Source organism: Schistocerca cancellata, chromosome 8, assembly GCF_023864275.1.
Source record: "Schistocerca cancellata isolate TAMUIC-IGC-003103 chromosome 8, iqSchCanc2.1, whole genome shotgun sequence".
Taxonomy (NCBI): Eukaryota; Metazoa; Arthropoda; class Insecta; order Orthoptera; family Acrididae; genus Schistocerca; species Schistocerca cancellata.
In genome coordinates this window covers 82,620,584-82,637,428 of record NC_064633.1, presented here as the reverse complement: position 1 = coordinate 82,637,428, position 16,845 = coordinate 82,620,584, and the positions used below count along the sequence as shown (strand labels likewise).

Here is a 16,845-nt window from a genome sequence, read left to right as displayed (position 1 = left end):
ACAAACAACATGGTACAGTATCAAGTAATATTAAAGTCTGATTAATAAGTTGTAGCTGAGCGTGACAAATAATTTTATTTCAATAAATAAAATCTAAACTCTGTGCGAACAAGCCTCGGAAGGTCCAACGGTGCCGCACGACCGCCGTATCACCCTCGTCCAGTAGGAGTCACAGGATGCGGAAGAAGAGGGGCACGCGGTCAGCACGCCGTTCTGCTGGCCTCTGTCAGTTTTGGTGACCGCAGCCGCTACTTCTCAGTCGGGCAGCTCCTCAGTTGGCCTCACAAAGGCCGAGTGGGCCCCAACTGCCAACAGCGCTCGCCAGACCGAGGCGGTCTGCTAGACAAACCCTACAGCGTTCAATTTCAGTGATTTTATTGGAGCCGGTATTGCCACTTGTGGTGTGCATACTCTAAGACCTTCGGTACACACACCGTCAGATTATTTGACTTGTCACTCTAACGAAGTAGGCACTCTCGTACTTCGTTAGAGCGGCAAGTCAGCAATACGTCTCGTGGTCCTATCGTGGCGTGTTTATCTTCTGCCGTTAGGTCAGACGATAGAAATGCCACTTGCACGCTTAGAGTAGCAGACTGACGGTGACAAACTTTAAACGGAACTCGATTAATTTTCACACACATTTATTAAAATAATAAAAAGCATAGACATTACGTAACTTGATTCTGGATGCTGTTTACAATTGACAATCTGAAGTTTCTTTGGCCTTGGTACGTTAATCTTATTCTCACATATCTCTGATACTTGACAAAGTGTCTATTCATTTATCTTCATGGCTATGTACAAGAATATGATAATCTTATTAGGCACAGACTGAAACTTGACTAACGACTGGTACAGACAAATGCAGACTGGTACAGACTGGTGCAGACAAATGCAGACTGACTGATCAGAGGTCTGTACACTCGTTATAATACCTCACGTGTTCAGGTATCACTGTGCGAGTGTGATTCGCGAGGAGAAAATGTTCTACGTTAGCAGCAGTCTCATTGGCTGCGTTACATATTAATACGCGGATCGGCGAAAGCAGAATTTGGTCCGTCTCTAAGGCACCGCCATCTCGTAGTGCGGAGACGGACGAGCGCTGCGCCCGTGCTGTTGTGCTTAGCAGGGCGCGCTCTAGTGGGAAAGTTGTGTACGCGCTGACTACGCGGAACTATGTACACGACACCACTGCAGCAAGGCTGTTGGATTTTGTATAAATACGCAATATTAATTTACGAGGGCCTTATAAACTGGAAACACCATACCTGTGAAACAGGTCAATATGTTAACTGTTACAAAATAGCAAAGGGCTTCAAAAGGGCTGTCCACTGCCTCCTTGCTCAAAATTAATATGGAAGAAATATTCTACATAAGTAGCAATAAATTGTAGGTTGACGCAAATGTCATTGGTAGAAGATAAACTATACTTTCTCCTATTTGCTGGTGAATAGGTGATAACTGCCAAAGATAGTGCCAACTGAAGCTAAATGTGGATGAATCTGTTTGAAACACAGGATAAGTGAGGTTTAAAAGTAAACACAAAAAAAATAAGTAAACAATAGTGGGTTGTCATGAACAGCATGATTTAAAACCTAGGAATTTCAGCACTTACTGTTGTTTTTCTTTTAGATATCTAGGTGTAAATGTATCTGTGAATAAAAAGAATATAGAAGAGATTAAAAATAAGATTAGACAAGCGAAACGTGTTATTTAACAGTTGAACTCGGTTAAGATGTTTCAAATGGCTCTGAGCACTATGGGACTTAACATCTGAGGTCATCAGTCCCCTAGAACGTAGCACTACTTAAACCTAACAACCTAAGGACATCACATACATCCATACCCGAGGCAGGATTCGAACCTGCGAGCGTAGCGGTCGCTCGGTTCCAGACTGTATTGCCTAGAACCGCTCGGCCACAACGCCCGGCAATTGAACTCGTTCCCTGAGAGTAATAACATCACAAAGAAAACTAGAAAGGTTATATACAACACAAAAGTAGAAAGTGTGTCCGTGTATGAGGCAGAAGTTTGAAAAATAAAAAAGGGAGAAAAGCGTCAATTGCTATCCATGGAAATGTATTAGCACAGACGAAGTACTGGAGTCTGAAGATTAGACGACATCTGAAATGAATAAACCAGAAAAATGATGCAGGCAGAAGAGAACGTATTGGTAGCTAATGAGAGGGAGAGTGTAGTGTGACAGCCGGACGGAGTGGCCAAGCTGTTCTAGGCGCTACAGTCTGGAATCGCGCGACCGCTACGGTCGCAGTTTCGAATCCTGCCTCGGGCGTGGATGTGTGTGATGTCCTTAGGTCAGTTAGGTTTAAGTAGTTGTAAGTTCTAGGGGACTGATGACCTCAGCAGTTAAGTCACATAGTGCTCAGAGCCATTTGAATCATTTTTTGTAGTGTCACAAGCGTTACGGCGAACTAAGTTCGTGGAGAGCTGAGTGACGTTAGGTGAGTTCGTGTCATTTATAAATAATGCCTTCAGTGTACTAAGGTCGAATTAGTAAATCAAATTACATACTAGTGTTTATTTTGTTTATTGCATGTCAACGAGGGAGGCAGAGGTGAGCAGTTAGGCTGAGATTTAATAATTGTAATTTTAAAGAAAGAAAGAATATTTTATTCTAAACGTACGAAATGTTGTGATATTTTAAATCAGTTAGTCTATATCCATGACTATGTTTGCGGAACTGGAAAGTCTGCTCTATTAGCCAAGTTGATAATAGTATTTGAATTATTAGCCAACATTTGATTACGGTCAAAAGTTTTGCTACATATTACGGTCGATCACTTACGAATAATACAAGAAACGCGGTTCACAACGTTTCCTTTATATACCACGAGTGAAAGATGTGTTACAAAATTTAAAAATTTATTAGAAGAAAATTCGGAAGTGTATTAACGAACGTCTGTGGAGGACTGATAAGACCAATGAAATCATTTTGAAATGATTTGAAGTAGTTTTAACCAAGAAAGAAAGTGAATCGGCCAATTTTTACATTCTTAGTCACTCATTTTTTATGAAGATATAAGCAAAGTTTATAATCAGTAATGAAATCTGTATAAGCCAAAATTCATGAATAACACGACCGCGCTAATGTTGACCTATGGAATATCTCCTTTTTTGCCTGTACTATTTGCTCAATGTACAGATGGATTTGTTGGTATATCAACGCGGGCTGTTCAACGTGCCTATGAAGCTCTAAAATTGACAGGAATTTCTGTTATCAGTGAACGCAGATCCGTTTCAACGAGTTTTCGAGCGAACATTGCAAAGAGATATTCGTTTTATAAACAAAAACTGTCTTTTCTTGCTTCAGTGTATTTTATTTCCTTTAGACGTGTCTTGCATTATTCTTTAATGCATCTTCAGTGGGATAGTTCTTGGAATCGGCGTTTCTTCTCATCTAGTCACATGCTGGAGGTGGCACTTTAACTTGACTTACGAAAAATAAGCACGTTTTCATATCACCAATTTTTTTCTTGACAATTTTCGTATCGTTTGCCCCTTATTGCTGTGGACCACTAGTAGTCTTCTGTCACTAGTTGTAGATATTCCAATTAAATTTGTGATTTAAGTGAGTTCTGAACTCACAGCATTAATTTCGTTACGCAAATTCTCTTTACTAAATGCGACTGACTTTTCGTCACTGCCAGTAGTTATGTTACGGATTTTTTCTACTTCATTGTTCAATTCGTTGCACTACATCCGTACGCCGTTAACCATTATACTCATCAATTTTTGTCCTTCTTGCTTGTGTTATTGATTTTAATGATCTCATCATTTTGCGCCTGTGTTTTCTCAACAGCTTTACTAATCAGTTCAGTTATTTGCTTGAATTTTTTTTTTTTTTTTTTTTTTTTTTTTTTTTTTTTTTTGTCAACGAGGGTCCGAAATTCTTGGGTTTCCGTTTCGATTTCTTCGCGTTTGACTTTACACACCTCTCTGAGCTGATCATGTTTTTCACCGAACATCTCAGTAAGCTCGGATCGCAAATTATTGACAGTATCTGTTAACGTGTTCAATTTAGTTTTGATTTTCTCCTGAATTTGTTTGCTTTCCTACCACATTTCTTTGTTTTCCTCCCGAACAGATTGTAATTGCCTTTGCGATTCTTTCATTTTGTCGTCCATCATTAATTCCATTTCCCCTAATACCTGAGTAGAGACGTTATTAGCAACAGTAGTGGTCCTATTTTGTTGAGTAGCCAATGGCGTTGAACTAGGCTTGGCCAGATGTTTTCAATAAGCATCAAGTTAAAGAGAGATGCAAGCTGCGATTGCTGATGAGCTTCATCGTCCTGCCTGTTGAACGTGTCCTATGTGGGCAGTTATCACAAAAGGATTTGGCAACCTCCATCAAGCATACTTAATTGACATGATTGCATATTCGAAATGGAATTGTGGATATACATATTTATTAACAGTGGTTGGTGTTTATTCCAAATACGCATGGGTTGCTGCTCTGAAGACTAAAGGCGGTGTTGCAGTTGCAAACGCGCTAAAAAAAATTACACAGAAAGCAGGCGGGTTCGAGTACACTTACAAACTGATCTTGGAAAATAATTCTACAATACTAGTTTCAAAAAGTTAATGCAACATCTCAGAATTAATCATTAGTCCACTTTTTCAAATATGAAAGCTCCGTAGCTGAACGTTTCAGCAGAACTCTCAAGAGTCTTATGTTCAGAAAATTTACTGCTCAGGGCTCCAACAAATTGATTAATACTGTACAAGGATTCGTAAAGCAATATAATCACACGAAACACAGGACAATTAAAATGCAGCCAGCGGAGGCGTATAATAAAATAAAAATGGTCGATCCACGCCCTTCGAAACTTAAAATTGGCGTTTATGTCAGTATTAGCAAACAGAAGACAGTCTTTGACAAAGGATACACTGCAAACTGGTCAATTTTTCAGAATACGTAAAGTGCAGTTTCTCAGATTCAGATATTGGTGGTACGTCTTTCATTTCCAAAATTTGCGAGCTCGCAGCGAGCTCTTACCTGCTACCTTTTTGATTTAGTTCCCATTACTGCAAGGGGTGAGGAATCTTGGCTGCTACATTTCTCTCCAGTTCCCCTTGCCGCCGCCACTCTTCTAGTAAAGTCGAAGGATAGCGACAGACTTTATCAATCGTGGTACACAGGACTTCGTACACATAACGAACCATCTCCGTGGTACTTAAACCGAACTTTGTTAGTGGTTGACCGATCGACCTATTTCCGTGGAACACAAATCGAACTAACCTACACTTGCACAACACACTGGAAAAACGACACACGCAAGGTGATTCTTTTCCACCTCAACCGGCCTAAAGCGACCCTTTTAATACTTGAACTGATAATTAGTAAGAAATTATGCAAATTTTAACCTCTTGTACACACACAGAGAGAAAACTGTAATTGTAAACATTGTGTGTGTGTGTGTATGTGTGTGTGTGTGTGTGTGTGTGTGTGTGTGTACAGATCACCGAGAAAACTGTAATTTGTAATTGTAAACATTGTGTGTGTGTGTGTGTGTGTGTGTGTGTGTCCTTTAAAGAAATAAATCAAAGTATATTTGATCATAAAGCGAACTGTAATTGTAAACAATGTGTGTTGTGTTGGCAGAAGAGCCAACACCGTGTTACTAGGCCGAAATGCACGCGTTTTAGCTCACGCAGGCTGTCGTGCGGAGGGAAGAACTATACTGACGTGAGGTCTGGAACATGACAAGGAATTAGAAATCGGAAAGCGGATGTAATTAGTTTGATACTTAACTATAATCCATTAATGACGAACGTAGCTCTTGACGGTACATGATTCACAATATTATCTGTTCAGAAGACATGGTAACTGAATATGGCGCCTTGCTAGGTCGTAGCAAATGACGTAGCTGAAGGCTACGATAAACTGTCGTCTCTGCAAATGAGAGCGTATGTAGACAGTAAACCATCGCCAGAAAAGTCGGCTGTATGACTGGGGCGAGTGCTAGGGAGACTCTCTAGACTAGACCTGCCGTGTGGCGGCGCTCGGTCTGCAATCACTGATAGTGGCGACACGCGGGTCCGACGTATACTAACGGACCGCGGCCGATTTAAAGGCTACCACCTAGCAAGTGTGGTGTCTGGCGGTGACACCACATTGTGTGTGTGTGCGTGTGTTTGTGTATGTGTGCGTATGTGTGTGTGTGTGAGTGTACGTAAATGACACATCTTGTCGGCTGGCTGACCTTGGACAACGGCCAGAGCGCGATGACTCAGATGGGTACGGTGCGGTGCAGTAAGCGTCCTCGTTGCGTATGTACGTCTTCAAAGTGTTGCAGAACGAACATAGACACACTACTATAGTACATCACCAAACAGCCACGAACATTTACGGAAAAAGTATCTCTAAATGGTGACCAATCCGCACCAATATAGTGAACACATAATAAAGGTTTGCATCTACTGCCGTTTTATTTACCTGCTTATTGCTGCTGCACTTCGCCGGGACCTGATAGCAAACTACAACGTAACTTTAGTAGAGGGTATTGTGGTATGGCCATTTAGAAGGGATGATAACAGTTGTTCAAAATTGGTGAGGGGATGGATTCCGGAGCGACTAAGGAAACGTGGTCGATCTTGTAGAATTTGTGTGACCGATTTGAAGGAAGCTATGGTCTCCAGGTGTCTTTAACAGGGGGACTGATAAGACAGCGATCTGTGGGCCGATTGACTTGCGTCGGGGCACTGAACGCATACTTGTAGTTATTGCAACAGAAAGGGGCCCTCGATGTCTCACCACGGATGTAGTTGATGTCCTCCGGTGTGAGCGGCGGCAGACGGGTCCGCAGACGGCCCTCCGCCTTGCTGTTGGCGTCGACCCTGGCGCGGACCACCTCTGGGTAGTCTCCTTGTTTCGTGTAGATTGGGTGCGCCCATATCCCGGCCTGAAACGGGAAACGAAGACGTGTGTCAGCGAGACTCACTCCTTTCCTGAAATAGTCTTTGGCCGATGTAGCTATGACAAACGTTGTTGTTGTTGTGGTCTTCAGTCCTGAGACTGGTTTGATGCAGCTCTCCATGCTACTCTATCCTGTGCAAGCTTCTCCATCTCCCAGTACCTACTGCAAGCTACATCTTTCTGAATCTGTTTAGTGTATTCATCTCTTGGTTTCCCTCTACGATTTTTACCCTCCACGCTGCCCTCCAATGCTAAACTGGTGATCCCTTGATGCCTCAGAACATGTCCTACCAACCGATCCCTTCTTCTAGTCAAGTTGTGCCACAAGCTCCTCTTCTCCCCAATTCTATTCAATACCTCCTCGTTAGTTATGTGATCTACCCATCTAATCTTCAGCATTCTTCTGTAACACCACATTTCGAAAGCTTCTATTCTCTTCTTGTCCAAACTATTTATCGTCCATGTTTCACTTCCATACATAGCTACATTCCATACAAATACTTTCACAAACGACTTCCTGACACTTAAATCTATACTCGATGTTAACAAATTTCTCTTCTTCACAAACACTTTCCTTTCCTTTGCCAGTCTACATTTTATATCCTCTCTACTTCGACCATCATCAGTTATTTTGCTCCCCAAATAGCAAAACTTCTTCACTACTTTAAGTATCTCATTTCCTAATCTAATTCCCTCAGCAACACCCAACTTCATTCGACTACATTCCATTATCATCGTTTTGCTTTTGTTGATGTTCATCTTATATCCTCCTTTCAAGACACTGTCTATTCCGTTAAACTGCTCTTCCAAGTCCTTTGCTGTCTCTGACAGAATTACAATGTCATCGGCGAACCTCAAAGTTTTTATTTCTTCTCCATGGATTTTAATATCTACTATGAATTTTTCTTTTGTTTCCTTTACTGCTTGCTCAATATAGAGATTAAATAACATCGGGGAGAGGCTACAACCCTGTCTCACTCCCTTCCCAACCACTGCTTCCCTTTCATACCCCTCGACTCTTATAACTGCCATAATTGGTTTCTGTACAAACTGTAAATAGCCTTTGACTCCCCGATTCTAGGCGCTTCAGTCTGGAACCGCGTGACCGCTACGGTCGCAGGTTCGAATCCTGCCTCGGGCATGGATGTGTGTGATGTCCTAAGGTTCTAGGCGACTGATGACCACATAGTCCCACATAGTCCCATAGTGCTCAGAGCCATTTGAACCATAGCCTTTCGCTCCCTGTATTTTACACCTGCCACCTTTAGAATTTGAAAGAGAGTATTCCAGTCAACATTGTCAAAAGCTTTCTCTAAGGCTACAAATGCTAGAAACGTAGGTTTGCCTTTCCTTAATCTTTCTTCTAAGGAAAGTCGTAAGGTCAGTATTGCCTCACGTGTTCCAACAAACCTAGTGTGTGTTAACTGTAAGTTGCCGATCAGCTCCCGAGACCAGAATCGCCAGAAGTCAGAAGGCTCCGGCCGTTGCTCATTTGTTTCTGGTTGCAGCCACTGTTATTTTGCTGAGAGTACTGTGTAAGATAGCCATTTTTGACTGCCGTGTTTCTGTTTTGTACTTCACTGTATTTCATACTTTTTTCCTTCCCGTGTCGTAACTGTATTTAATACTTGCAGTTGGGACCTTTGTTAAATATGTCAATAAATAATATGACTTCAGTTTTTATTGCGAACAATATTTAAGCGATTTTTACCTCTGTGCGTTAGTTTGGCTTTTGTGGAAGCATGGAGCACAGTTTAATGTGCCTGCTGTGTGGGAAGCAACCGTAGCTTGTTACCTCTTCCCCTACATCGCTCCTGAACCCGTGGCGGTCTTTGTGGAGGTCATGCTTGCTTCTTCTGCTCCCTAAAGTCTGCTCTAGCAATTGGCCAAAATTACAGTTAACACACTGTATACTGTTTGATGTCGAAAATATTAAGTTTTGAAACAACAAACAGAAAGTGCGTCACCTCTGCTTCACTGAAAAATATATGTTTAGAAAGGAATTCAGAAAGTATGAGAGTTATAGTTTATGCAGAGTTCACTGAATAACACTGCATTTGGAATTAGTGTACATCCCTGTGAGGAAGAATGACAACTTTTTTTAAAAAAAAAGAAGCGTGTCGTACGGTGACTTGAGGAGTGCCCGTGAGTTGTGGACATCATTTCCCACCACCCTTCACGTGAGCTCTGCGACAATATTTTCAGAGTAGACGCGGCAAATGCGTTGGGTTGTCACGTAGACTTTATCCTAGCCAGATCACAAAATTCCACTAACTTCAGTATATTAATCAAGAATTCATAGAGTCACACGTGGTGGCTCAAGAGGTAAGAAAACAAACCATTTAGAAGCAGCATTTATGTTATTTTTTCATTTTTCTACCGTCGCAGACTTCATACACGATGGCTACTAACTCCCTCATTAATATTTTAAACGAGTTTAGTTAATATAAGGAACCACTTTAACATTGGTGCTGAACTTGGTAGGTCCCCCCCCCCCTCCCTCATCCACAATACACACACTAGACTGTCTCGATGGGCAATGGATATAAATGCAATATTTCCTTTGGTCAATATAAATGAGAGTCTAAAAGTATTAAAGCAACCACAAAGATAAACAAAAGACAGACATATGGTTCAAATGGCTCTGAGCACTATGGGACTCAACTGCTGAGGTCATTAGTCCCCTAGAACTTAGAACTAGTTAAACCTAACTAACCTAAGGACATCACAAACAACCATGCCCGAGGCAGGATTCGAACCTGCGACCGTAGCGGTCTTGCGGTTCGAGACTGCAGCGCCTTTAACCGCACGGCCACTTCGGCCGGCGACAGACATATGTAATTAGCTCGCGTGTTATGAGAATACAGTATAACCAGGACCTCTTTTTTTGCCAGTCTCTAGGTCCTAGCAATTAAGGAAGCAGTTTTGATGTCACACAAAATATGTGTACACGTAGCACACTCACTCTGCCGTCACGATAATCGAATTCAGCAGGGATTGAACACTGGTTCCGTTGGACAAGGCTGCAGAAAGTAGTGAGCCACAGCCTTGCTGAAGCAATCATCCTGACATCCACCTGAAATTACTGAAGCAAATCGAAAAGTAATCTAGATCAGGATGGGCGGACATGGATTTAAACTTCATTTCACCTGAATACAATATCTGGAAACCAAAATCACTGTTCTGAAGTCTCAAACTGTAGCATATTGTGGCACCAGCTACTTGAAATTCTGTGTTACTTTCTTTCATAGGAATCTTTTTATAGTTTTCTTATTAAATATGCGTGAATCTTTCTCTTCTCTATTTCATCACGTCCTTTCAACGCTTTCCTAATCATCCTGTTCCGGTGCTCATATTTTCATTAGTCTTCCATCTGCCATCTGTCGGTAGATACCTCAATTTTGTCAACATATGTGAAACACATATGTGTAAGATAGTTCCATGACCTCCCTTACCTTCCTCAGTACGTTGCATACTTAAATTCCTTCCGCATCTCTACTTTTCACCGAAAAAGGAATCCAGTTTCAAAGAACGGATTTATGAGCGTCCACTTTACGATTCCGTATAACAGAGCCGGAATCGCCATTGTTTTGTAAAATATTATCGTTCTTTGCTTCTTGGCCTTCTTCCTCAGGCACTTCTGCATTGTACAACGCATCTGGCTGAATGTTATGGCTTCAGTCACGGCATCACAACCTCTACTAACAGTTCATGCTAGATGTTTGATGTCCTTAGCACTATTTTAGATTGCGAAAAAAAGACCAAACCTTTTATACTGAATTAAGATACTGATACTCTACAGCCTTGATAGATGTAGATTGCCCATTGGATGCCATTTGAACTTAGATGTAAAATAACCGTATCAGTGGCGTATAAGTGAGAATTTAGGACTGTGTCAGAAACCAAACAGAGCCTACTGATTATTTCATTTTCCCTCCGCCCTTACATGGTCCTTCAGACAGGTGAGTAATGCCCATCATTCTTATAACACCCATTCCTTAGTCAGAGTTTCTTTTTTTATATGAGCGTCTAGATCGAAAGCTATATGTGTGTCTTGTTAAAGACTTAGAAATTCTGAAAACAGAAATGTGGGATATAACGTTCAATGCACAGACTCTTGAAGTAGTTACGTTGTCAGATATTGATCGACATATTCAAGATAAATGGTTTACTAGTCCTTTAGCAGCACTGTCATCGATAGGAAATCCATTGTTAACGCGCAGAGAAGGGATTGACTGTCTTGTCCCTAGCATATTTTACACAAGACCAGAATCTCTTTGAATATTCTGCCAGTGTTCGAGACAAGGTTTTGTTGTAGAAGCATCTCGCATTGAAGTCCGCGCTAATTTTCGAACTTTTGTAAAAGATTGCCAATTTCGGATATTTTACGTTCGTTTAAATTTTGCACGGTTTTCTCTTTGTTTCCGCAACAGTGTTCAGACCCGTATTATGTACCAAGGGGGATTATCTCTGTCGTTTGTTAATTTATTTGGTATAAATCTCTCAATCGCTGTCGATAGTATTTTTAAAAAAATGGTTCAAATGGCTCTAAGCACTATGGGACTCAACTTCTGAGGTCATCAGTCCCCTAGAACTTAGAACTACTTAAACCTAACTAACCTAAGGACATCACACACATCCATGCCCGAGGCAGGATTCGAACCTGCAACCGTAGCGGTCTCGCGATTCCAGACTGTAGCGCCTAGAATCGCACGGCCACTCAGGCCGGCTATTTTTCTTTTTTCTTTTTTTTTTTAAATTCAAGCCACATTCGCTTTACACTTACTGGCGTGTTGTTAATTTGGAAGGGAAGGAGATTGTCTCTTAGGAAAGCGTCGAGTGAATTTTTATGTGCTTTTTTGAATAGGTATATTTTTTGTTTATTTTCTGAGTATCTGAGTGTTACACTATTCAGTCTCGCTACGACAACCCTGTGCTCGCTAATTTCTGTATCCGTTTTGATTCTCTTTGTTGTTATTTTTAATGTCTTTTATTATTATTATTCGAATTTGGCCAACTCATTGCTACATGAAACAGCTGATTTACGACTTTATATTCATTTCTCTCTCTCTCTTTTTTTTAAAGGTAATTCTTCATTCTGCCCTCTCTCTTCTTCTCTTCTTCCCTGTGTTCATTCCGTCTGCCTTCTTTTGTATTTTCTTTTGAAAGCCCTTAACACTTTATGCCATTTCCCTGAATTCATGCCTGATTTCTATTTCTTTGACTGTTATTCCCGACATCTGTAGATCTTTCTTAACTTCTATAAACCACGAACTTTGGTTTCTGGATTTTTGCGACAGAAGTTGAGTATTCTTTTCGTCAGCCTCTTTGTCTTCAGTCTTTTTTAGTGGATTTAAAATGTCTTCCAGCTTTTTCATTCACCCCCTTGTTGCTACTAGATTTCATAATCCCAGTACCATGCTTTGCATCCGAAATTTTTCCAGTTATTCTTCTTCTTTCCCGTATAAGTTATTTACCTCTTTCGCCCTGATTGTAGTGAGGACTTTTGGCACCAGAAAGACTCCCAGTTTAATAACCATAATGTAATGTCTCAGTTTTGTACTAACGGACAATAAGTTTTTATTGCACATGTTCATTGTTAAGTGGTATGTCGTTTCCATTTTTATGACTCTTTTTATGTTAGCTGATTTGTCCAGCGCATTCAGCTGGATTTTCTCTCCCGAGTATTTAAATTCTGAAACTTAATTTTTCCATATTTTGGTTCATATGTTTCCTTTACGGTTCGTCATGCATGCAGTTTTCTCAAACAAAATTTGTAATCCAGTGATTTCTGCTACCTCTTGGAGAATGTTTATCTGTTGCGTTGCACCTTTTCGGTTCTCTGCTAAAACAGATAAATCTTCAGCAGAAGTAAGCAGTCAGTTTCAAGATTGCCTCTCTTTCTCCAAAGATTCACTTCATTTATTGCCTCTTCCTCTGTTCTTTCTCTCCATTCTCGTTCTACTGTATCCAGTACGCAATTGAATAACAATGAAGACAGTCCATCCTCCTGCTTCACGGCTGTTTTAATTCGTAAGATTTTAATATTTCACCTAAAATTTTAAATTTGGAAATTATATTACTGAAAGTTTACTTGATTATTGCCATTGCTTTATTGTCAGCTCCAAGTGGTTCTAGGACACTCAACACGGTACCTCTATCGATGGAGTCACAGGCTTATTTAAAATCTACATAAAGATTTTGGACTCGAAGGTTCTGATACATGATTAAGAGCTTTAGGTTTAATACATTTTCGACACAAGATCTTACTCTTCTAAACCTGGTATTCTCCTCCACTTGATTTTCTAATCTGTTGAGCAGGTTTTTACACCGGTACGCCACTGAGAGGAGAGATATCCCACGGCAAGTGGTTACGCCTGTTTTGCCCCCCTTTTATGTAACGGAAGAATATGCGCTATTTTACACTCTTCTGTTACTTGTTCAGTCTCCCAGATGGTTTCGATTTATTTTTGTAGTTGTTTAACGGTTACACCATCCGCATTTTTTCACATTTGTATTGGTAATTATAGTTGTTCTGATAGTAGTTTCCCATATGTACATAAATGAACCAGAACTACAGATAGAAACTGAGAGTGTTTTGTAATTTTTTGCAGCTGTGGATCCAGGTCCTATGTAAGATGAGGCGTGCAGCCAAAAATCTGTTAAATGAAGAATAGATAAATAAATATCAATATTTCCAATGTATATATTTTAATGCTATTTATGTTACTCTGTCCGATATTCCTTCAGTGTCAACACCAAAGATAAATGATAAAACCTAATCCACTTCTGACTCCTCACCTTGGTCTCTTCTTGATGTTTTGGTTTAAATAAACTTCATGTAGGAACGTGCGTCTGCTGAAGTTGCTGTGCGAACCCTGTTTTACGAATACATAGCCTGAGTTCCTCAGTCCAGAACTTTCAATGACCGACATTGCAACATCCTGAAAATCCAAATTTGATGAGACACATATCCAGTGCTGAGCTTCACCATGTCAGGGCTCAGGGCAGTTAACTTCTGAGGTCATCAGTCCCCTAGAACTTAGAACTACTTAAACATAACTAACCTAAGGACATCACACACACCCATGCTCGAGGCAGGATTCGAACCTGCGACCGTAGCGGTCGCGCGGCTCCAGACTGTAGCGCCTAGAACCGCTCGGCCATCCTGGCCGGCCCCACAGCTGTCATGGTGCCTTCGGTTATTACCGCAGACCCCACGGAATCCCAGATGGTGGTTCTCCACTGCACAGTACAACCCCCACATCCCAGCGTCCGCAACTCCATGCGCGTTACGAGAAGCCGCTCTGCTCAGAGCCCAGCGTCCGCGAGGGCTTGCATGTTACGAGAAGCCGTTCGGATGGATATCGTACCTGGTCACGACCTACGATCTGATGTAACAAGAGACCTGATTCTTTCGACTAGGTGATACTTTCCCATTTATCCGTAGTCCAATCTTGATGATACAACACCCACCGCAATCGTAGTTTACAATGCTGTTGGGTCAACATGGGAACATGTAGTGGGCGTCTGTTGCGAAGATTTGTTTTCAACATGTGCGCTGAACGCTGTGCTCAGAAACACTTGTGCCTGCAGTATCACTGCACTCTGTTGTCAGACCTGCCAGAGATCGCCGCCCATCCTGCTTTTCAGAGCAAACAAGCCTTCGATCTCCATGTTTTCGGATGAGATGTGGACGTCCTATTCCTTGTCGCCCACTTTCCATAGATACTTAAGACAGTAGCATGCAAACAGGAAGCCACATTTCCATTTCTGAGACTTTGGTTCCCATCGTCAGGCCATAACAATCTGCGGTCCATACCGTCGCTAGAATCTTTCTCCATCCGGTTCCCGTCTTCAAAACTTAAGGATGAGAATCATAAACATTTTAACTACTAGATAATGAATGGACGTGCGGGAGCACGTCTCCAAAGATTCTCCAAGTCTTGCAGAGAAAGCTCTACGCCAAATGGTGTGAGATCAGGGTGACTCTGGCCGGCCTGTGTGGCCGAGCGGTTCTAGGCGCTTCAGTCTGGAACCGGGCGACCGCTACGGTAGCAGTTTCGAATACTGCCTCGGGCATGGATGGGTGTGATGTCCTTAGGTTAGTTAGGTTTAAGTAGTTCTAAGTTCTAGGGGACTGACGACCTCAGATGTTAGATCCCATAGTGCTCGGAGCCATTTGAACCAGGGTGACTGTGACCCCAAATGTGACTGGCTCCGGAAAATGAGCCAGTCAGAGGAACGGGAAAAGACAGCGTGCGTCGAACAGCGATTAGTTGTGATGCACTGCTGTGGTGTTCATTACAACACGCCCCATAAGCGATATCTGGATGACCTCACACAGGGAAGAACCACCGGCAATCTGGAAATGTCCGAAGTGTGCCTTGTGCAATCTAGGAGTTTCGTATTGCTCACAACATATTTGCGTGGTGTGCGGCTTCTGAACCACAGACACTGCTGCCGGAAGGAGAGGAGGTGGACAAGTACAACAGCAGATAGCAGCTACATTGTGGAAATTCAAGAAAGGATCCACGCCGAACGCTGGATGCAACTGCAACCACAGAAGTGCAAGGCACGCGGTCTCGCATTCCACAGTGCTACGGCGACTGCCCGACAACCAGTACATTATTTTCCGCTGACACTTGCACAATGGCAGCACTGTTTGCAATTGCGACAAGAACATAAGGAGACTGGACAAACTGTGAGTAGAGTTGCGTGTTCTGCTATAATGGAGATCGAGTACTCTTTTGTCGTCTCGGGGCTGCATTCGGACCTGATTTCATTTTTATGTGAACGGTAAATTTACTTTCGAAGTCTTTTCTTAAAGAATTTACTTTACTTACTAGCGATTCATCAAGAACATTAACACATTTAATCACACTATGTGAGCGTGGAAGTAGTTGCCAGGAAGTAACTGATGGAAAATGAAATTACTTTGAACAAATGTGAATTTTATTCCTAAATGCTTTTTCAAAAACAGATTTAAAATTATAAGCATAAAAGCACCCTCGAAATATCAAGTTACAATTTTATTTAGAGGCAGAAAGAACAATATTAACAGTATGAGCCTTCGTGCTGAGAAGATTGCCTGCTACCTTTCAACACGGCCCTAGTCATGACCGCTCACAACAACCTCTGAAAGAATACACTGGTGCAAATCTGCAACACACCAGATTACTTTAAACAAAAAAAATTTAACAACTCACACAAACACGTAAACTATGCACCCCGTAAGAGGGATGGAAATGGTACAACACTCAAATTATTTGCCACCGAAAGTGCATTTTTTTAAAAGGGCTCTTGCAGTGGAAGGGTGACAACCTTATAACCTAAAATGACTATTTAAATAAAACCCATAAAATGCAGACTTACATACGAGTAAAATGTACAACATGCTCTACATTACACATATAGCACCTCGCAAGATGATAGGCAAGATAAAAACATATTTCAAGAATTCGGCTTTTAAGCAATAAATTGGTTAATACCGAATCCGACAAACATGACAGAGGCAGCTATTAACGTATGGCAGCCCGACAGGCAGAAAGACAGACAGACAGACAGACATTAACTGCCTAACAAATGCGGACGGGAGACAGACGAGCAAGCTGGTGACGAGAGACTGACCAAGAGGACAAGTAGAATTTAACAAGTAACTGAAACAACATATCACTAATCATTTAACTTCTAATAACTGCCATTTCTGGCAAAGACCTGGCGCAGCACCCACTAAACGCTCTCCCGAACCGTCAGCTGCCAGCCGCTTCAACGGACGCAGGAAGGCGCGCCGATCTCCTGTCTCACGGCGTCGCAGCTCGCACCGACCAGACTAATGTCGTGGGTTGCTGCTGTTGCTCTCGGGTCGGCCGCGAAGCCACTACTCCTCTCTAGACGGCGTGGCCC

General features: G+C 41.8%; 1 protein-coding gene across 1 annotated transcript in view; it reads right to left on the bottom strand.

Moving 5' to 3' along the window:
- Positions 1–16,845, bottom strand: part of LOC126095126 (myrosinase 1-like) — a 242,830-nt gene that overhangs the window by 73,431 nt on the left and 152,554 nt on the right. Inside the window, exon 8 of the mRNA XM_049909834.1 lies at positions 6,778–6,925. Coding sequence (XP_049765791.1) covers positions 6,778–6,925 — 148 coding nt within the window. The remainder of the gene's footprint in view (positions 1–6,777; positions 6,926–16,845) is intronic.